The sequence below is a fragment of the Coturnix japonica genome, chromosome 5 (assembly GCF_054131305.1).
Source record: "Coturnix japonica strain WE chromosome 5, WE-NBRP24, whole genome shotgun sequence".
Taxonomy (NCBI): domain Eukaryota; kingdom Metazoa; phylum Chordata; class Aves; order Galliformes; family Phasianidae; genus Coturnix; species Coturnix japonica.
The window spans coordinates 7,277,722-7,301,414 of NC_140667.1; the positions used below are offsets into that span (position 1 = coordinate 7,277,722).

General features: G+C 39.2%; 1 protein-coding gene across 3 annotated transcripts in view; it reads left to right on the forward strand.

The window, feature by feature from the left end:
- SLC1A2 (solute carrier family 1 member 2) overlaps positions 1-23,693 on the forward strand; it is an 82,371-nt gene that overhangs the window by 38,825 nt on the left and 19,853 nt on the right. For all 3 annotated transcript variants that reach the window (XM_015863576.3, XM_015863578.3, XM_015863577.3), the window contains 7 exons: positions 8,312-8,451; positions 10,340-10,492; positions 11,060-11,310; positions 13,887-14,055; positions 16,956-17,082; positions 20,416-20,649; positions 23,393-23,587. In XM_015863576.3, coding sequence (XP_015719062.2) covers positions 8,312-8,451; positions 10,340-10,492; positions 11,060-11,310; positions 13,887-14,055; positions 16,956-17,082; positions 20,416-20,649; positions 23,393-23,587 — 1,269 coding nt within the window. The remainder of the gene's footprint in view (positions 1-8,311; positions 8,452-10,339; positions 10,493-11,059; positions 11,311-13,886; positions 14,056-16,955; positions 17,083-20,415; positions 20,650-23,392; positions 23,588-23,693) is intronic.

A 23,693-nucleotide genomic window follows, 5' to 3' on the forward strand; every position in this document is an offset into this window, starting at 1 on the left:
AATAAGCAATTGAGATCTTTATGATAGATCTCTAATAGCATCTAAATGAATGCTAGTAATTGTGTTCAGATGTAGTTTAAGCTCATTTAGTGGTAGAGTTGTGATGCACTCATTCAGCCATGGAAGTTTATCTGCCCACTAAGTGCTTGCTCTGTGCAGTGATGTGGTCCAAAATCACTGACAAGGTTTCTTTTACTGACAGTCCTGGGAGAACTTACTTGAAGAAAAAGTGTTTCAAGAGCCGTTGCTCAAGAAATAAATTCATAGGAAAAACTTGGAGTTTGCATTTAGTTTCCTGTCATCGTGACAAAATTAATTCATACTGTCTCAATTGGAGCTCCTTGTTCAGCCTGCGTTTCTGTGAACAACACTGGATTATATCTATAAAAAACACCAACACTTCACTCTGTGCTGTCCCAGACAGCATGCCTAGGAGCTGCTACATTTCTGATCTTTGCCCAATCTAACTAGTTTAATAATCTTTGCTGGGTTAATCCCCAGTCATTTCATAGCCTTTTTCTTTGCGTTACCTGGCGCACCCCAGGTAGAGGTAAATGCAAGATCATGATTTTACTTGCCTCTGAGTTTCTGAGCATGTAAGTAGATAATTTTTACACAAAGCACATTATTATATCCTTTGCCATAATAATATGATTCATCTTTAATTCTATTACTCTCCATCTCAGTCTCAGTACATAATTCTGAGGTAATGAAGCATGCAAGGCAATGCTCCCAGGTTGTTACACTACTGTAAAGCCCTATCAGAAATTTGGCAGTTAAAAAACTATTCCACATGTGCATCATTAAGGTAATAAATGATCATATTTACAATGGTTATGGTACTGTGTGTTTTAAAATTACTATTTTTTTCTTTCACTTTAAACCCAGTGATAGACTATGATCCCTGTAGATGGAAATACACCTTTTTTACACCAGACAAGAAAAAAGCCCAGCAATTGTCCTTCCTCAGAGAACTGATAATCCTTTTAAGGTGTAAAACTTTGAAGTTTATCTTTACTGTGTCATAGTAGGATTTGATTTTTTCAGGTTTATTACACTTGAGATTCAGAACCAGAAGAGCAGATGTAGTAAAAGGATAGTGCCAAAGTTTCACATGTCAGCACCAAATTTAAAGGCTTGATAGAAAAAGAGTTTGTAGCCACATCTTCACTTGGTGTGAATCAGAGGACCTAGCAAATAGGAAGAATCACAGAAACTTTGTCTGCTAAAATGTGAAATATATTACAAACCCTGTTTTCTTAAAACCTACAGCTAATCTCTATTAAGGGCATATTATTTCACTCTTGAAATACTCACACAAAGAGCATGAAGTCTTCCCTCATTTGCTCCACTAGGTAGACTGGTCATCGCATGCAGACGCAATAGGCACTTGGAGGCTTTCTGGTAGTTTTGCAATGAGGGGATCTCCCATGAATTTACTTTTGTTTTAGTAAAGTGCTGCAGATGTTCCTTTCCCAGGACTGTGGAAACTCTCTGGATCTTGTCTCTTATGAGGTCTGGAAAAGCACATTCCCCATTTTCTTGGGAACTGGAACTGAACCTCTTTCTGTCAGGTTTTGTCATGCCATTGAATTATAAAATTAGTTAATTTGCTAAAGTGTACACACACAACCACTGGTGTTAAAACCAGGTTTTCTTATGAGTGGGTGTGAGACACCACAAGAAGCAATGGCTGCTTGTAGTGCCACAGCTGTGTGCTGATGTAGCTCCTTGTCCCTGTCACAACAAAAAGCACATAGGTGTCATCTCAATTTCTTTCTCCCCCACAGCTACCTGGAACTTCCAAAGTTAAAACAACAAAAAAAAAATCAGGATTTCACTTGCCTTTGTATTTCCAGGTCTTCACTTACACTGCCAGGTGTAAAATACAATCATCTTCATTCTAACATGACCAGCGTGATTCAATAAGATCTGCTAGTTTCATGTGGTTTATGGCACAGAGTTCCATGAGAAATGAACCTTCATTCACAGCCTCTCCATAGAGACTCACTTACTTTTCCATGATATGTCACAAAGTGCTATGTACATATATTAGTCAGTCAAACATTAAACACAAGAAAAAAAAAGTCTTGATGGTATTTGTAGAAAGATGTGCATAAACAGGTTAAAAAAAAAAAAAAAAAAAAAAAGGACCGTGTGATTTTTTAACAATTCTCACATTATACTTCATTTTCTTTCCTTCTGCTTTCAAAAAGCCCATGAACTACACTTTCCCCACTGTACAATTAAGCTTCCCAAGCCACATTCAAAAGCTGAAGAAACAGCTGAAGGTAGCATCTGGTCATTGGAAACTTTTGTGCCACCTCCAATAGCATCTTAAATATGCAAACAAATTGAACCTAAGTTCAAAGTTTGCAAATTCAGGGAGATCATGAAGATTTTTATTTTTTTTTTTTTCCTTAAATGACCTCAAAGAACAATATTTTAAAACATCAGAAGAATATGATGCATGTTACTGCAAACTAATTTGGAGAGTAGTGTGTTCGCTTAGGCCACTCTTTCCTGCAGGTTCTGTGGGGATGCCTCAAGTCATCTATCTAGATCTGATTATGTTAAACTTGGAGATTGCATACTAAATGCTAACTTGGCAGAAATAATATAGTTGTAAAAGGATTCAGGGAGAAATCTCCTTCTCCTACTGCAAAAAGCAAGTCATGCTGCAGGGTGTTGCTTATATCAGTCTCTATGTCAAACCAGACTTCATGGTCAATGACAGTCTCCACTCAGAATTCATTACTGTCCTGCAAATAACAAGGAAAACCCAACACAGCGCAGTTAAAATTGAATAGAAGAGCTTAGTGAAAGACTCAAAATAAACCCTTCATTAACACAGACTAAACATGCCTTTGGTAGTTGTGTGTTTTTGCATGAGAGCTTACCATGAAACTAGGAGGCTGGTGCTCAGGCCATCCTTCATAAGTATTGTGGCAGACGATCTAGACTCCTGGCATCCCACAAATGAAATCCCTCTTGCCCTAGTGATATTATCCATAAGTTTTGATGATGGGCTCGTCATCCATCTAACAGTCATAGCAGACTCTTTCCTGCAGGGTCAGGTGAAGACTGAGGTGGAACAGATCTGTTAGTCACAAACAGAGCATGTGCCCCAGAATCACTGGAGTTACATTAATTCTCCTGTATTCCCAGGAAGAGATACAACCCTACGCCAAACATTACTGTTAGCAAATTTCATTTAGGGTAGATTAAGCTCTCGCTTACTCCCATAGAATTCCATTGGGTGCTAGAATGATCTCAAAAAGTGAGTACTCATCAAAATTACTATATAGCAAACTTCATAATACCTTTTTTGTCATGACTCTTTGGTGACAACATTTGCAACACCCGTCTCAACATTAGATAAATGAGCTTTTTATTTTGAGGTCGAGCAAATTTTTTCACCTTCCTAAAAAGGCCATTTCTTCTAGTGCTAACATTTATGTCTGCTGCTTACCTCATCACTTAAAATAGAGCCACACTTGGTTTGACAGCAGTCATCCAGTTCAAGAGATGTTCCCGGAACATGGCTGCCATGTCCAGAGCTGTTTTCTCAAGAATAGCTCTAGCTGCCCAGATTGAAATAACTGCCACAAAAGATAAAGCAGTGCTTTATTCCAGGAAGAGTGCTGTTCCTGTTACCAAAGGTAATGCTAGAAACCTAAGTTACTCTACTACTGTGTAAAGCTTACTATACCCCCACAAGTTACCTTGACAAGTCTCAAACAATTGATTACCCTCATTTGATTGTCCTGCTCTAAAATAGTCATTTATTATAATAACAAGAGCCTCTAATCTAAGCAGCTCACCATCCCCCAAAACCAAAAAGCAAAAAATTCAAATTAACCAAAGCAGACTTTTATACTGATACTACTTGATTAATTGGCACAGCTGGAATACCTTATGCAGACTAAACACCGTCACTGCTAATTTGCCCTGTCCTCAGCATCTGTTTTTGCAAGCCTCATTATGATTTTTGCCCACATTTCTCATTTAAATAGCAGACCATTCTTTCTGCATGGTCTCTGCTCTAGGTTGATGTCAAAGTGGGTATGTGCTCCAATAACTGATTGGAATTAAAAGGGTATTGTCACTTCAGTGCTATGCTACTTGTTAACCCCTAACTTTGGTGAGGAAATGAGTTTACATTTTGTTGGGGTTTTTTGTGCAAAAAGCAAATTATCTTTTCATCCCCTTACACACAGAGCCTTCACTGGGAATGTGGGAAAAAAAGGAGTGAAAATGAAATATAACAGCAGACTTTCCCAGAGAGAGATAAAATAAAGCCTAAGAAAAATGTTTGAAGGAAGTAGGACTGAAAACCCCAGAGGCCCTGAAGTTTTAATGAATTGTTTTCCTACATTTTCACACAATTATGCCTAATAACCAGAAAGCGAAACAAACAGCAGCTTAAAAATTGTAGAGAAACAGATGAATGCTATAACAGGCAAAATTAACAACAAACGTTTAGGTAATCTGAAATCAAATGCTTTGGGACAGATTTTGTCCTTGTGCAGGCTGTAGGGATGTGGGACACTGGAAAGAACAAATGACCTTCTGCTTACTCAGGAAGGAGATTGCTTCCTTGCTTGAAGGATGGGAAAACTGCAGTTGAGTTCTGTTACTTCTGTTACTTGATGCATGAGTGTATTGCCTTGGCAGAGCAGGTAAAAATACAGACTGTGTTCATTTTGAGACATTTCTTTACTACTAAGGAGCATAAAAATAGTAAGATTTTGTGGGCTTAAAGAAGCTCCTCTTCTAGAGGTAAGTGCTGCCTCAGAACAGAGAAGGACAGGAGAGCTGGGCTAGGCAGAAGGTTATACTTGCTGTTCAAAAGCCACTCTATGCATCTAGCTTGTGGTATGAGCTGTTTCACATGGCTACACATTTTCCAGTATTTGCTTTATGTTTTTACAAGTCTCATCAGTGTTTTCCAGTGCCCGGAGTTGGCAGAAAACGTGTTAATTTGAAGGCCTCAGTTCTTACACTTCTCTGTGGGCCTATTCCACAGCTTAGCTGTTTGGCTGCTTGTCGTTAGGACATATGAAAATAATGAGCAGAGCTAATTTGTATTACAGTGTTCTAGCTTCAGTGACGTTAGACTAAAAGAGGTTTTGGTCTGATGTGTTTCAGATGAGCATTCAGAATGCTTGGCTGGTTTGAATAGCCCTGGAAGCTCCATGTAGTGGAACAACAGCTTATTCAGCGAAGGTGATCATCAGCACGTTTGAGAGATCACATCTGCAGAAATGCAGCTTGTGCTGTCTCATGATACCTATGTACAGAGGTTCCATTAACATGGAGCTAGTTCACTGAATTCAACCTCAGGCTCAGTCCGTAAGACCCAAGTTTACTTCCATGATTCAGAGGTCAAGCAGATTTTCATCACCTAGTAACTGCACAGAAAATTTCTGGAGCAAAACTCTGATTTAAATCATTGCTAGACAAGAATCTTGTCTTACCATTTAGAGAGGAGCTTTGTCTTCCTTACCCAACCCCCAGCACCCAACAGCCTCCTCAAGAGCCTTGTCTCTAGTCTGGTGATAGAAATCTCAGTGCTAAGAGCAGCGCTAACTGTGCAGATGCTTAGATAATTGTTCTTTGTGGTCCCATTTTATACGTGATTATATCCACTTGTCAACACTTTTTATAACATATCTGCACAGTTAACATATTTTTGTGTTAGGTCCTTTTCTTTGAAAACAAAATAAAAACACAGAAATTACATACCAGTCAGAATTTCTGTCCTTGCCAGAGGTTTGCTTACAATCTTGAGGAACTGGAGGGTGCAAAACTCGTTTTTGCACTTCAGAGAAAAACACACCATGGTAAAGAAGTTCCTGGAAACATAGAAATGCCTTTAAAGTGCCTGCATTTCCTTCTCATATTAGTGATACTTGGATACAAGAGTTTGCTGTAACATAGTAGCTCTGTATTGTCTGAGAACCTCAAGCAGGGCTGGATTCAGTGCACCTGGGATGTAATTCTGAGTGGCAGCTGCAGCAGGAGAGCCACCATCCCCACATTTTGTGAGCTTTTGTTTGGATGCTGACCAGGCTCCAAAGGAGTGCAAGTGCCAGCAAATACCCAGATGTCGCCTAGACACAAGTGGGAACAGAAATAAGCCTTGGGTACAGTAGTAGAACCAGAGGCCTGCTTCTGCCTTTGAGGGTTTAATGGGCAACAGTGGCAGGGAACGGTTTCTTCTGTTGTCTGTCAATTAGGTAAATGGCATTTAGCATAGCCTGCAGCAAGTATTTGTGAGGTAGTTTTTCCACAAACAGTGTGAAGCTATAGGTGTGGGAAAGGGACAGTATCCAATCTGGAACACCAGACTAAAGCTGGCCTGGATAGACATGTGGCTTCAGCAGGGGCTACTGCTTACTGACCCACTCTAGCTCTGTTAGTAATTGGCTACTGGAAGACCTACTAATATTTTCTTTTGAATTATATTTAACTGCTCATATTTCAGAATTTCAGATGAGTATATAATCAGCCTTCAGTGAATGTAGGTCTAAACAAGCGCTGCGCTTATATCCAGCCTACAAGTGAGACTGGAAGCTGTCCCTAGTTATACAGTTTAGATCCCAGTCTCCTTAATTCAGTGGCATGCTTCCACCTGTGATTTCATGTCTCTGTGATACATGTGCATGAACACTACAGATGCTATTTCATTTTTCCTATAGCACTTCAAGTAACAGCACACTGTCCCCTAATTCTTATATATATCTGATAGTTGTGCTCACATATTTCCAAGAAGGTATGCCACTCATCTGAGCTGTCAGAACATGCACAAATATTCTTATTTGCTATTCCACCATCAGAAGTACATTTTATCAATATGAAATATAAAAGGTACAAAATCTAAATCACAACAATTAGGAGTCTCCTGTGTCTCTTAAAAATAACATATAGCACGATATGTTTTTAACTGGCACTGCTTTTTTAACAACCAGGTGGATTGGAAAGAAATGCCATTTCACTTTCAGAAGGAACATCACAGAACTATTTTTCTAACTTCTATTGATAAACTTTATGAAGACAGTGAAGTGTGCTATGAATAATAAAGCACTGTTTTGCCTCGCTGGAGATGCTTTAGCTTGCTGTTTCTGTGGCAGTCATAATGGCGTGCTCCAGACAGTCTCCTAGCGGGACAATATATCTTGGTTTAAAAAGTGATGGAGCATCCAAGTTTTGTCTATCATGTTTTTAAGGTCTGTAAACATCAATCTATTACTATAGGTGCAGATTTGTTTTTTGTTCTTTTTCTTCCTAAAGTCTTGTCCTAAACTGGTGTAAGACCAGATCTCATAATCTTTTTCTTTCCTTTTTTTCCCCTTGCTAATAAGAATTGTGTTTTAGCTGTTCTTCTGATATTTCTCATATTTAAGTAGATGGCTTTAAGGTTTGTGGAAAGTGTTTTATTTGCAGTAGTATTTGTAGTGCTTTTTTTCTTCCAAAATATATTTAAAGCTTTTGCATATTAAAAAAATCAATATATTGCTAATGATTTCTCTGGCACTAAAAAAGTCTGAAGCATCCTTTTCAAAGGCCTACACTTACGTGTATCACTCAAATATATCTAACAGTTTGTAATATGTATATATACACATATATGGACATGTATACATATGTTTTCCTTTAAACATTAAAAATTCAATGAAGCCAAAGGCTTTCATGGGGAATGAGTAATTTTATGTCTTTTTCAGTAGCTGTTGATCAAATCTCATTAGAACTTAAAAGAGATTATTTTGACCTCTGCATTTTGATTACATTACTAGAAAATATTACTGTTGAAAAGTTTTGGGAATCTTACGCAAAATATTCTGGAATGGGTTGTTTTTAACAGATCTTCATTTTTAAACCTTTTTTTTTTCCCCCTGGATTGGAATTAAACAAGGTATTAAACCACATTTTTCTGTTAATAGAAGCTGCTTTTCAGCCATCTTCCCTATTTCAGTGGACAGCCACAATCTCTGGGGAAATCAGATTCCCCAGGTCATGACAAATATAAGTTAATCCATGAACCAGTTCAGGTGTCCTGTGAATTCATTGCGTTTGCAGAGAGAGCTCCAAACAGTACCCTAATGGCCACACCTTTAGAAGAGTCATATCAGACCATAACATTTCAAAGACCTCTCTCCTTAGAGCAGTAAAGATACAGTGTTTATGAAATGTGGGAAGCGATGGAATATGCATTAGATTCCCCACTTACATACGAGGGAAATAATCCAGGCTTTCCTCTCCTTTTGGCATCTGCTGCTCTGTTACTTGATTTTCATTTTTATTCTAGTGCCAACAATATGCCGAAGCAAGTAGAAGTGAGGATGCATGAAAGTCACTTGAGTCCAGTGGAGCACAGATCTGGGAACATATGTGTGCAGTTCTTCAAGTCGCTCCGCAGGAACCTGCTTCTGGCTCTCACTGTATTTGGTAAGCTACATCCACCTGTCTGGGTGCTCTGAGGATCAGTGCTTGTTGTTGTAAGACCCCAGCCCCTTTCTGTGCTCATATGCTGTTCTATCTGAACAGTCAGACAGTGAGTAGGACACCTTTAGAGACTGTCCCTCTAGTTGAGTTGTGCAGGGTGTTACTAATGCAACATGGAACTAGTCCACACAGCTGAGCTACCCACTGTCAGTGGTTTTGAATGAAATGTCACCGAAGCCCCAAGGCAAGTCAAGTCAGTGTCATTCAGTAAAACAAAATGCTCTGCACATTTTTACTCTGTTACTTGAAAAAGGAGAAAAACTTTCAAAATTTACTTTTTCCTCATCTTTTTATCTCTCAGCTCACATTCTGCCATTAAGGATTTTCCCCACACTCTATAGCTGTAAGGCAGTGCTCAGTGATCTCATCTTAAACATTACCTCTGGCTTTAGCAGTTTCCAAATATGGAACAGTTTGACATTTTATTGTAGTCCCCTGGCTGTTCGCCTGGCTCATTTTCACTGAAAGCCTAACAGCATAACGCAGCAAATTCATAGACATACTCAATTTTGTTATTGTTTGAAAGACTAACAGCAGCTGGTCATGAGCTGCAGATTTCACAGCCGTATTTCTAAGCCTTCAAAACACACACTGCTGAAGTGTTTAGACACAGTATTTGCACTGAATCATCTTTAGAAGGTGGCTGATGCAATTCCATAAAAGTTTTAAGTAAATGTATGTTCTGCACTGTATCAAGCTGATACTTCAAAGAGTTATCATTGCTGCAAATCACAACTTAAGCTCTGCTGTCAAGTTTTGCTACAGTTGAATCTGGGATTAAAACAAAAAAGACAAAAGCATCCTAAATGTAGACATAAAATACCCATTTATGAAGACCCTGATATGGAAGTAAATGTGGCCTTTTTTCACGTAGACAGGACTTCAACAGCTTCAGCCCTGAGAGAGGATTTTAGGTGTTCTAACAGTACACTTGTGATGAAGAAATTCTTTGTGGTAATGGTAATGACTATTAGAAAGTGTTAGTACCACAAGAAAAGGAAGCAGTCCATCAAAGCAAGGTAGCAATAAATTAGTACCAAGAACCACATTTTTCTTCAACCAGGTTTTCTTAACGTGTTACATTACAGACACTTTAAAGGATGAATAACAGCTCTATAGGAGTAATTTCTGTTTTGAGTAGAAAAGTGGTGCCTGGCTGCCTGGAAGATCGATCAGGACTTGGAGTTTGAGGGAAACTGGAATTGACTAGGTCTTTTCCTAGCTTAATTCTCTACTTAGCTTAGTAGCGTGCTGATAAAATCAGAGATGACCACATTGCTAGTAAATGACTGATACTCCCCTCCAAAAAACCCCAGGCCTTGAATCTGTTTTCCTCTCATGATTATTCTAGCTTTTCTGTAGGGCTTTTCCTAGACTGTAAAATAGCTACTTATGCTGTTTTACTTTCAAGCAGTATCATTCTTACACTGAGAACTAGATGTCATACTGAGAAGAATCCCAACCCTGAATGACCTATACATCACTACATCTCAGTGCCTCAATCTGCCTGCATTTAACTCCCGCGCGGTGTGTTACAAGGACTATGCAGTATTATCAAACCTCAATAATATTTTGGGGAGAATACAATGCAGAAGCAAAATAGCATATTAGATGCAAACTCAGGACTATTTCTCTTTAGTTGTGAGATATATGGTAAGCATGTTACAACTGTTATCAGAGGGTCATGCCTTCCAGAATCAGTTTTTCTACCTAAAAACAGCCACCTTCCATGGCTATTTTCCTCTAGGCTTTTCTGACAAGTAATCAATGAACATGGATCAATTCATGTATGTTTTTCTTTTCTACCTACTCTGTTTTACTGTCCTTCCAGGTGTCATCCTGGGTGCATTATGTGGGGGTCTTCTTCGTCTAGCAACACCTATTGACCCTGACATCATCATGTTAATAGCCTTCCCAGGAGATATACTTATGAGGATGCTAAAAATGTTGATCCTCCCTTTAATTATCTCCAGTTTAATCACAGGTAAGATCTATTAGCCATAAATACTTTAAGGTGCTTGCTACAGAAATCACCTGGTTTGCTTTGTGTGTGTGATCCTGTCAGGGATTTTGCTGTTGTAGTGTGTGGAGTTAATTTACTTTGACTTTGATAGATGCTCCAGTGAATTTGTTTTCAAAAACATGCTGACATACCACCTTCTTGAAGATTAGAATTTTCTTAATGTGTTTTTTTTCCCACCTAATTCCTGCATTGAACCCTGTGAATTAAAGTTTCATGACAGTAGAATGCCTTGCCTTCTTAAATCTGTGCTGTCATCCAGAACATGAACAATATGCAGCGATGAAAGCAAATGATGGTATGAATTATTTGATGTGCATTCAGATGGAATCTCAAATTATTCTCTATAAAGTAGTAACAGCAGACATTGTTCACATAAGATTTGGAGGAAGAAGTTTCAGCATGAATTTCACAAAGTGAAAAAGTAGACAGACATTAACACTTGCAAATTATACAGCATTGTCTGTGATGCTTATTGAGTTGGATATTGAGTCTCTGTTTGTTTGTTTCTTAAAAATAAAACACATGCAGGACTATCTGGTTTAGATGCTAAAGCAAGTGGCCGATTGGGAACAAGAGCCATGGTCTACTACATGTCCACCACTATTATTGCTGCCGTGCTGGGTGTGATTCTGGTTTTAGCTATCCATCCAGGGAATCCAAAACTCAAGAAACAGCTTGGTCAAGGGAAGAAGAATGATGAAGTATCTAGTCTGGATGCTTTCTTGGATCTGATCCGAAACCTGTTCCCTGAAAATTTAGTCCAAGCATGTTTTCAGCAGGTAAATCCTACTCCTTCCTAATATTTTTTAAAACCTCTCTTACTGACCAAGTTTGTCTACAGAGGTAATGTCACTACTCAGTGAAAGAATGACAGAAATTATGCAAAGAGAAAAAGGTCTGAGGACTTAATCAGGTAAATGAAAGAGAATTATTTCTAGCTGTTTTGTTTAGTAATTATTATTTCATTTCATAGATTTTTTTAAAAGTTATTTTTAGCTCGTTACTAAGTGATCTTAAAAACTTCCCCTTACTTTTTATGCAATATGTAAGAGAATGAATGCTGTCTTGGCACTAAGTGCCTGATGATTTACAGGATCTTTGACTCTCACTGAATTTGATCTTGGTCATTAGTTACAAAGTTGATAGTTCCATAGTGCCCTGCGTATAATGAATGGATGATCTTCAGGCTGGTTTCCAGTGAAAACATACTCTGAAACCAAACTTCCCACAACTTCAGTAATATCAAGAGATTACAGTCCTACATGGGGATAATACACTCAGGTGGCTGACCCACCCACAGGTGGCTCCATCAGGTCAAGTTTGAGGCATGCTGGGAAAGAAGGATGTTAGAGCCTGCATTGCTTGCTTCATACATAACTTTTGTCAAAAAGCTTTTCACTAATCCTTAATAAAAATGGCTTCACTTACATGGAAGCGTAAAGGAAATGAGAAAGGCAGACTTGCTGATCTCTTCTTAAACAAATTTCTTGTATGTGAGCTGCTTTTTCCTAAAGCTAAGTTTTTTGGCAGTCATGCAGACTTTTTTTTTTTTTTAAATGAAATAGGCTTTGTTGCCAAATATGCCCTTAAATGCTCCTAAGTGGAATGGCATGAGCTGTGGTTATGGCTGAAGAGAAAGGGAGGAAGGCAGAAGAGGCCATGGGGGTGAGAGAACAGAGGGCAACCTAAGATGCCAAAAGGACTTGAATTGCTTCACTTCTTCCACAGTCCTCCACATAAAAACACACAGTCCTTGGGGATTTAAATGAGAGAACATTCTCAGTATTTCCAGATCATCATGGGAATGTCAGTCATGTGGTCAAACCGTGGTTGGCCAAACACCGCATGTAATGTGAAATGTGTTTTTGCTAAATGGAGTGTGGGGAGTACAGGGTGCTTATGTTTTTTCTTTCTTTCCCTAGTTTAAACTATGGAAGAGAGAACTAAATTTCTGGTCTGCTGAAAATGACTGAATACCTAGGTAAAAATACCTAGGTAAAAATACCTAGGTAAAGGGAAAAATCACGAGAGAAAAAATTAAGCTACCATGTAAAATAGTTTCGTTAGAACCTCAATACTGCTTTTTCAGTGTGTGTAATATTGATTTGTTAAGTCACTTAATTACTCATAGGTGACCAATTCCATTGCTTGTTTCTTAAGTTCACCAATGCAGACTCATTTCAAAGCCCATAGCAGTCAATGGACACAGTCCTGGTAATTTCAGTGGCACATGAAGGATGCTCCCTTTTGAGCTTATAGCCTTCCTAAATTTCCTCTTCTCAGATTCCAAATTAACTGCCAGTGCACACCTCTGTCACAAAGCCACTTTTCATTTTCTAAGTTGGTCACAATCCTCTCCATACTGAACTTGTCTTCCATTAGTCCTTAATTGCTCAGTAAATGAGTTAAGAGAAAAAAATAATTCCTTTTAATGCAGACATTTGTGCAGAGTTTCTCCGCAAGCACTCAAAGTTTCCAGGTTGCTTCAGGAGAAAGAAAATTTGCAAAATTCTTGCAAGAACTGGTTTTGAAGCATACACAACAGTGGTGCTGTGTAGCAGTGATCAACATGGGGGTTCTACAAGCAATTAAGGGATTAAACTGCCATTTTGATATAGCTCATCTGGCTACTGAACTCAACCATCATGGAGTTTCTGTAACAGTTGATTTTTTTTTCTAATGGTCAAGAAAAAAAAAATCTTAATTCACAATAAAAATTCCAGAAGAGATTTAAGTTAAGCACCATGACAGAGAAATGGGCCGTCATGTCTAAACAACTTCAACATTCAAATAGCTTGCAGGCTTCAGACGTTGTTAGAATCTAAACTCAGTGTTAGGCATGAGGTTGTAAGTGCTACGACTGCATGCAGTGAAAGGCTGAGGACCTCTGTCTTAAGCATCTGTAGTGGAATTTCTAAGTGCTTTAATGTTTTAAGTAAATATCCTAATAACAAGCCTTATTGTAGAGTTGCTGCTGTGACTGATTTTAGAGATACCCAACTTTCAGTGCTAAATGAACTACATCTATGGGCAACATACAATCTGTGAACCATTTGTGAACCATCTGGACAAAGAGGCTAGCTATCTGTGAAACATTACACAGTAGCAAGAAGGAATATTTGCCATTCTCTCACACCAGAGATACAGTGAAGATTCCCAGGACTGCATGTCATTTGAAACCATTGAAAAACAAACTTATTTTTGGAAGAAGGGGTAAAAGGTTGTGGAATGTGTGCCTAATCCTTTAAAAATCTAGTTCTCTGGAATCACAAGTTTTTATTATTATTTCCCCATCTCCCATATGGACTTCATCCAGTCTACTTCCACTCTCATCCTCCCTTTTTATTGCCTTCAGATCCAAACTGTCACCAAGAAAGTGCTGGTGCCACCACCCATTGAAGAGCCACCTAACGTTACAGACTCTGCTTTTGCTCTGATGAACGAGACAGCACGTGAAGCACCACCAGAAGCCCAGCTAGTCATTAAGAAGGGACTTGAATTTAAGGATGGCATGAACGTCCTGGGTAGGAAAACTTCTTGCTTGTCAAAAATCTAAATCATATGTATGATGCAGCTTCTGTCTGTGACTGGGTAGTCAGCGTTAACTAATCTTGCTCCTCAGAACAAATTCAATCTCCACAAATAGCCATCAAACATTATCACCTACTGACTTTCCTTTGGTCTCTTAGATGAAAACTAAATGGTTTTGGTAGAACTATGATGATATCACAGAACCGAGAGGATTATTCTGGAATGGCAGCTTTACAGGAATTATTTGGAGTACAGTGGGGAACAATGTAGGAGGTATACAAAATATCCTTTCATCCTAGAGGTAGCCCATCTAGACTAATAGTAATGCATATTGGCAAAACAGAGGCAGTGCTTTACCCACCCCACTGATGAATTTGAGCTCTGTTGTTTCTAATAGGTTTCTTGGGCAAGCTGAACTAGATTCTGGCTTGAGGCACAGCCTGCAGTGAGAGGTGGGGTGTGCACCACACCACCCAAGAAAAATCCCAGAGAGGCTTGACACATCTCTGAGTCACAACTCACTCTCTCTTTCATCTTGGCTGCTGACCTTTACCAGCTGCACATTATGAACAACTGCCATCATGCCATCTTGTCTGTACAAGCCAGCATGTGGGGGTGGTACAAAGGTTTTGGTTATCTCCCACTCCTTGCTGAAGCACCTGTTCAAGCAGAGATGAAGGCATGAAGGAACGAAGAGCTGCCACACTACTCTTACTTTCTCCTCTGTGCTTAGACTCAATTTTATCAGCTCAGAAAGGAGTGCTCCTTCACCTTCTTTGCAGACCTGGGTGAAACTGGTCTCAAATTAGCCCTCAATTTGTAGTGCTCATCAGCACACCCATGCTTAAAGATTCATGTGCTCTGTGGCAGCATGTTCACAGGGCAAAGGTCCACACCTGTGTTTATAGGTACTGCCCTCACAGTGAGACAGCATATAGCAGTACTTAAATCACTGCTTTCTCTCACCGCTAGGCTTTCACTTTTTAGAGGCAAATGGCCCCTTAAAGACCCCTTACAGCTGATGAGCAGCTACTACTAAGCAAACGATTGCTGTGCCTGCAGACCTTCTCCAGGTGTTGATGAATTGGCTGGCAGAGGCTGCTTTACTTAAAAAGGGGAAATAATAACAATAAACTGACCTGAGGTCATTTTTTTTCCTCTTTGGGAAGCAGCCTGCTTAAGAAGAGATGGAACTACTGTATTGGGCTTGCCACTGTGAGCCTCATTCCTTTGCAATTTAAGCATTACAAATCCAAGAGCTGCTTTCTTGCAAAGGAGCAGATTAGAATTTTTCACTCCATGTGAGACAGCAGCCCATTGGCCATGCTGTTATCATCACCTGCAGTTTTTTCTTAGATCTCTTATTTTGTGCTAAAATGAAGTTGTATTTCTGATATAACAGATTAAGTATATTTAACATGGAATTTGTGCATTGCTTATCCCATCATAAGTAAGAAAATAGCTAGAAGGATGAGTTTTCCTTCCCTACAGGAAGGAAATGCACGCTGTTAAAACTATAGTTTAGGAGGGATATTCACTGTGGTGCTTTAACCAATATCTCTCAAATGTTGCAGAGGTATTTGTTGTTCATTCTTCATATAAATGAAGTGAAAATGCTGAGGAATTGCCATCCAGGTTGCATGAACTGCACAAACCAGTCAAATTTCTGCAAATGTTAGCCAACTTGACTTTTCTGAATAATGCAGCAGCTAGCCTGGAATTAACAGAACAAAATCACCTACAAATATTTCTTTGTAGAGTCTGAATTCCAGGAAGTTAATTGGCCTTTGAACAATTCCATTGTTTCTCTATGCTGTACAGCACACATACATGCACTTCAGTGCCCTTTTTAAGTGACTCAGCAAAGACAGGTTGCTGCTAGACAGTGACCTTACATCCAAAAGAATGGATACTTAAAACCCACAAAAAGGTTTATCACTAAGCCTAGTGTAAGGATATGAGACAGTGTGCTCTTTCCCATGTAGTGGTAGCTGAAATTCCATTCTGCAGAATGCTTTTTCTTGTTGTTATCTGTTTCTTCTTAGGAATTTCCCATGAGTTCACACACTTCTTAAACACAGAGTTTGTATCATGTTTGAATATTAACTTGCAAGTGATGCCTTAACTTTGAAACCACCTTTCAGTATCAGCTAATAATCCCCTCTCTGGACACTGAAAATTGGTTGAAAGCGAGGGCTGGCTTTAGAGAGACAGCTCCAAAGGCATATGCGACAGGTGCAACGCTCCATACTTTCTCACCTTAGTCATCTAAATTTAGGGGGCCCATTTTTACATATATTGAATCTATGGTTAGATATCTACTCTCACTGAAACCATCAGCAGTGATCTGTTTAATGTGAATGCAATGATTAAGCTTGAAGTGCAATACCAATCTTCTCCTCCCACCTTCATCTTCTTAACTAGGCTACTTCTGACCTGTGAAAGGTATGTTCTGGGGTTGCTTCTAGTATTACAAGACTGACTAGTCTGCAGGTTGAATCTGCCAAGTTTGTTAAATACGCTTTTGGTCTCTAGTAACTATTTTAGCAACAAAAAACAGTCACGGTGCTGTACTCTGTTGCCTCTCCTATTTGCTGGAGGCCATGTGGTTTCTAACAATTGCATTGCAGTGGAAAGATTGTGGTGATCAGACCGGTTCAGAAGAAAGAAAAAATATAGTTGACCCATGAAATTAGAGCGTGGTAAAGTACTGAAGGATAGTCTGTAGAATAAGATCATGAAAGTTGAGAGTGAGTTCACGTTGAAAAGACCTGAGAGACATAGAACACACTACAATCACTCTGAAATGGATCAGGAGGTAGCACAAAGACACTGACTAGGTGCAAGATCTTGCTAAAAAACTTTTGCTTTCAAAACCTTTTCTCCTCAATAGGTTTAATAGGATTCTTTATTGCTTTTGGCATTGCTATGGGGAAAATGGGAGAACAAGCCAAGATGATGGTGGATTTCTTCAATATCCTGAATGAGATCGTGATGAAGCTAGTAACTATGATTATGTGGTAAGTTCAAAGTCCTAACTTCTGAAACAAAATAGGTAAATAAAAATCTCTCAAAACCCTATTATAGTATATAGTAAACATAGCTTGTTAGTAAACAGTATAATGAATAATATGGTTTTTAAAACCTTACCAGTTATGCTAGAATCAGAACAGCATTTTTTCTTCATGCTGAATATTTAGGAATATTCCGAAATATTTCTGAAGTTGACAAGTTTTGTTCTTTGTTTAGTAAAGTCCAAGACACGAAAGTACCAGCAAAGACCTTCAAGTGACACATCTATTATTGACACTCATTATATGGGAGAATACCTAAGCATACAACAATACCCTATGTTAAAAACCTCCATGTCTTCCTGGGAAGTTACAGAGCAATCAGAGTAATCCCAGAGCATTAACTAGAAGGTATAATTACAAAGAAGCCTAAAGACATCATTTGCTGACTTCTGTAATAAAAATACTTCACCATCAAATAAAATTCCAGTGGTCTTCAGTGATGCATAGTTCCTCCCCCATAATTTCAGCAGAGCTTGAGTTTTGGAACACTACAGCAGTGGAAGATGCCTGTCCTGTTTTTGAAGTAAACCCATTTGTAATAACGGGGCTTGGCTTGCCTTCAAGGGAATGCCTTACTCTGTGAAGACTAAGCTCTTGGTTATATTTCTGAAAGGGTACTCTCTTTTTTTCCATGATTGCTCTTCTGAGGGCTTCCCCCAGAACTTCTGGTATACAGTGCCAAACCTGGACATATCACACAAAACCAGTTTTTCAGAACATAAAGCTGCACTACTACATTTGGCATCTGTAACACTATAATGGGATGGAAGGTACCACAATAATAGCAGGGTGGCAAAGTCTTCAGCTACAGCAAATGAGAGCAAGCCCAAATACAACAGCCACAGATGCAGAAACGAAGAGAGCTGCTTACCTTCAAAAGGCCTCAGAAAAGCAGGGAGCTCCAGCAAAGCAAGCCCTTACCTCCACTGCCAACACTTAAATGAGGTCTCAGAAGGGGTGGATCCTGGTTTCCCCCCTTCCGATCACTCAGGTACATTGCATACACCTGAGCTCCCCTGGGTTGGCCTTGCCTTTCCACCAGGTGCTCAATCACTGCTTCAGGCCCTAACTTAGCCTTTCCACTACAGCACTGTAATACTGTGTTTGGTACCTCCACAGTCTTTCAAAATAAAAAAATACATACTCCCTATACACTGTTATATACCAGGGCTGCTCTGAAAGTAATTCCTCCTATTTTATAATGCCCTGTGACATAAGAGACAGATGTTGGTGGTATGGTAGGACAGGTGTTGCTGTGTGAAAGATGATGGCAGCGGGACAGCCTGACAAAATGGTGTCTGATATGGGAGTGTGTGTTAAGCAAATTGGTGAATTACAGTCAGGGAAATATGTACGGAGCTGAATATCAGCTTCAATGCATTGGAAATGGCAGTGGCAACACTGAATTATCACAAAGTTTATGCCAAATGAGTCTCGTGAATGCTAAGAAGGAACAGAAAGAACACTGCATGCAAGTTTGTAAAAACTACTGAAACACTATGATGCTGAACGTGACAGGTTTCTGGATTGTATCATTTACCAGTAATGAGATGTACGTGTTGTCACTACTATGAGCCAGAGTCACAATGGTAGTCCATGGAGTGGTGACGTTTGAATTCCCTTATAAAAGAAAATGTTCAAGACACAGCCCTCAGCAGGTAAATAAGGTGCACTGTTTTTTGGGATAGAAAAGGAGTGATCCTTCTGGATTTCCTGGAACCTGGACAAACCATCAACTCTGACTGCAACATCACAGTTCTGACTAGGCTGAAGGCCTGATCTCCTGGAGTCAAATCACAGATGAAGACAACCTTTCTCTTGCAATACAATAACACCAGATCCCATACCAGTTTAAAGACTGTGGAGCACACTGGCCTTGCAATCTTGACTGTTCTACTGCACACCAAGCTGTCCAGATGTGGTGCCTTCTGACTTTCATCTGTTCAGTCTGATGATGGATGAACTGTGTGGGCAACACTTTCTCAGCAACAACACCAGCACAGCAGCTGTGAAACAGTGGGTCCCCTTCTCTGGTGCAGATTTTTGTGAGCTTGGCATCAGGCTTTTGTTCATTGCTGGCAAAAATGCAGAGTTAATAATGATGACTGTGCTGAAAAATAGGTGTTTTTTTGCAGCATGAATGCAAAAATGACTGTGCTGAGGCTTTAGGTGGACAAAGTCTGTCAAAAAGGGAGAAGGGTGCCTGAAGCATGAGTATTCAGCATCATCAGTGTTTGAAAGGAAAACTTAAGCAAGAGTCGTGTAGACAGGAACAGTGATGTAGAAATGAGCTGAACAAAGCAACTTGAAGCGATGACTTTCTCTTCCTGTTATGCTTCTGCTTTTCTATTAGGGGATCTTGCCACATAAAAGACAGTTGTTTTTATTCACAGAGCCCTCCAGCTTTCAGTAGTTATTGCATCTTGCTGATCTTGACTTTGCAGGGAGAGACAGTGACTGTACTCTAATAACACTCAAAGGGTTAGAATTTACTCTTATTTCACTTAGCACTTAGTTGGTATGCCCAGGATATAATACCTTATTTAACTTATGAAGTTTCCACTGTAGTCAGTGTTGCAATGGCAGGAAGCCATTCAAGTTTCAAGAAAAAACATTTGCAAACATTTGTTTCATTTTACTGATATGCTTTTTATTTCTATTTTCTCAGCAAGGAGATTGGTTTTAGGAGTTGCACTTGTTCACCTCTGTATAGAATTGTTAAAGAATTGCTGTGGCTAGAAGCAGCATTTTTATGTTTGTGTCTTTATAAGGACAACTGTATTTCAGAGCTGCATTCTGTTTGGCTTTTGATCTCTCTGTTCAGAGCTGTGGCTCCTGTGGCATCTCCATTATTTAGCAGAAACTCTCAGGAGCATGGCATTTAGCTGAAACCGATAATACAGCTTCCTGAAACTAGATGAACAATGAGTTGTGGAAGTTAAATATTGAATACAACCACTGCATCCCTGTACAAGCCTGTGTAATGTTATCATATCCTCAAACGATATCATTCCAGGATCGAAGACTTTTCAGGAAATGCACATTCCATTTAGTAGAATGGAATGCAATGAATATAATGTGGAATTTGCTGGAGATGGCCAGTGTTTTCAGAAGAGGTGTGAAAGCAAAACGCTGAATTTCTATCACTTCCTGATCTGCATCTCAGTGTTGAGCCTCAGAAGCCCCTACTATTTCTTGCGCCTGTATTCTGTTAAGGACAAATTTTATGACTGCTTGCTGCAAAGATCAGTTCTGTCTATGCTTGTTCTCTTTCCCCAGGTATTCCCCTTTGGGCATTGCTTGTCTCATCTGCGGCAAAATCATTGCAATCAAGGACCTTGAAGTAGTTGCTAGACAACTTGGGATGTACATGGTAACTGTGATTGTGGGCCTCGTCATCCATGGAGGAATCTTCCTGCCTCTGCTTTACTTTGTGATAACGAGGAAAAGCCCCTTTTCATTCCTTGCTGGGATTTTCCAGGCATGGATCACAGCACTAGGCACAGCTTCCAGGTACGCTTGAGAAATAGCAGCTTTATATATTTTTAGCAGATTATAAGGTGCTGTTTTAAGGTCATACATCTTCTGTTCTGACCTTCATTTTATGCCATTGAATAAAAACTTTTTTAAAAATCCAGCTTTATTGGGAGAAGTAGATTACAACACACTCTGGAGATTCTTACAGAGATTGTACAGCCCACTGAAGAGAGTTGGGACGCACACTTTTGGTTTTCTTTTCTCATATAGGCCAAATGACTTGTACACATTGTTACCTCTGCCCTTTTTTCGTCAGCTGGGAAACAGTGATTATACTATTTACTCGCCTTTTAAAGGCACATTAAGGCTAGTCTCACTGCCCTGGGGGAAAAAATAGTGCTAGACTTCAGGAGAGAAATGAAAGAAATGGATAAAAGTCTCCCACTGCTACCAGCTGCTTCTTGTACTGAGTTATAATGGTAGTAATCTGTAGAGATGCCCTAAGATTTGTGTGTATGTCTGCTGATCTCAGTGAATATTTCAGTGCATTCAAGCCCCCTTTCTTCTGTGGAGGACACAAGGTAGATCCTGGGAGCTCACAGCATACAAGGCTTAAACAGAAGCTGGTTCCAAACAGTGGCAATGAGTTACTATATTGCCTTCATTTTATTCTTCCATCCAATCTGACTAAGCAAGGGGACTTCAGTAAACACAAAACAAAACAAAAAACTGAATATATTAAACTCCTACGCACAGAATAAACTGCTTATGGACTTACTTCAGTATTACGTTTTGAATTACTGGCCAGACAGATATGGCTCACAGGCATAGCTCCACAGACAGGTGACCATGTGACAAAAGTCACTATCATACAAGTCTAACCTGGCACCTCTGGAAGCTACAAGTGCTCCCTATACAGAGACCTATTAAGGCTCTCGGTTTGGTTTGGCTGAGGAACCATAGAAGGAGACTATTTACTGTGTTCTTTTAATAAAGAAACCTTGCCTCTGTGGTCAGCTAACCTCTCCTTGCTCATGGTGACAGAACTGGAGAGGGAAGATATTTATCTAGTCTGCTGAGCCAGCCAGGGTATGTTACAACACTGTTAACCTATGGCTGATACACACTTTGTGCTGGTGATCTGTTCTGCGAAAGTATAGGTAAGGTGGTATTTGTATTTCAGAAGAAAAGCTATTGGACTGGTTTTTTATGTGTGTTAGTGAACTACGTGCTGTTCTGTTCCTCTTTTAATAAGATATGGGAGTACCTTTATTGTAAAAGGCAAAGTGATGATGAAACTGACTTTAAAAGTGAAGTGCACATATTGGTTAATGACTCACCATGTAATTTCATCTGTCTGCTATAAATGTAACCACTAGAGAAACACAAGGGAGAACAATACATTGTTTTTATAAAGTATGTATTCTCTCCAATTTGGCTAAAAACAGAGTGTGTTAAACATTCAATCAACTTCAATTAAAATACATTGTAAACACAAGTATATATTTGTAAAGACTATCGAACGCAAGTGACTGGTACTAAATATCTGCTTTGTTAGCATCTGTTAAAACAAAATCTGTTAAAAAATCAATTGCATGATCAATAGCATCTCTGTGATAATGGATGAATTTAAGTGTTGGAGAGACTCTGAAATTACAAGGCACTAGAAACAATACACTGTAAGTAATTTTTTTTCTGAGAAAGTGTGGTGAGTCTTTACTCCTTCATAAGTGAACTAGTATTTTTGTAGGGGCAATGACACCAGCATCAGTGGTACATCATAGTGAAGGCCCTTGAGAAATTCTGCCAACTCAGATGAAGAAAAGCAAACAAACCACAGCAGATGTTCTTCTTCAGTTGCTTCTGTATGAGACAGCAATTAAAACACATTTCTCAAGGTCAGGTTTGTTTTCAGAATGGCTTTTCAGGCAGCAACCAACTTCATTTAGTGGTGAACTTGACCTCAGAGATAATATGGAAAAGTGAGGAAGCAAAACATGCTCCTGTGTGGGTTTCATACTTGTTGCAGCAAGTCCTTTGCCCGAGGCAGGCAGACGTGTGAGAGAAGGGAAGTAAAAGATATTTACAGATACAGGGAAGGAGTACGTTCTGTTTTCAAGAGTATTTTTAGATGAAGGTGTTTTATTTTGAACAAGTGAATAGAATAGCCTTACTGATTCCCACAGAGCTAAGACACTACGGTTCAGTGCAAGGAGCCCTTTGTCTGTCTTTCACATGTCTTTCACATCTTTTCTTAAACTCAGACCATGTTTGACATTATTTCCTGTCTTCCACTGTCTGGGAGCTGCATGTGTTTTGTATATATTTGCCTACTTCTTTTTTTTTTTTTTTTTTTTTTTTTTAAATTTATTTTCAATTAAATAATGAAGTACTGATTTCTCCCTTCAAAGTAAATCAAGTAAATCAAGTAAAATCAAGTAAATTTAGGATTTTTTCCCTTTGCTTGTAATTCTGTTCATCAGAAAAGACTGGGAACTGGCCTCTTTAAGCAAAGTGCAAGAAATAATTCATAAATGAGTCTGAAAGATTCATCTACAATCTCTCAAGCGCTGATCCCTCCTGAAGGCAAGTTCATGCCTTGGCCTCAGTCCCACCTCCAGCTAAATGTAGATTTAATTGAAACAACGGCCAAAACTTGAATCACAGCTGAAAGTCGAAGCTGAAAGTAAACAAAGAGCAGAATTTCTGACTTTGCTTCCTTGTATATATATTATATTAAAATGACATCTTCTTTACTTATTTGCTTTCTGTCCTTCAGTGCTGGAACATTACCCGTAACATTCCGCTGTCTTGAGGAAAATCTAGGCATTGATAAGCGTGTAACAAGGTTTGTTCTTCCTGTTGGAGCAACTATTAACATGGATGGAACTGCCCTTTATGAAGCTGTGGCTGCCATTTTCATAGCACAGATGAATGGAATTGAGCTGGATGGAGGCCAGATAGTTACTGTAAGGTCAGTTCAAAATTACTGCAGGACTTGTTTCTACAGACAGTAAAAAATGAAGCTTTCACTTGTCTGTCTTCTCAGTGGCTGTGAGATCCACTGTGAAACCCACAGA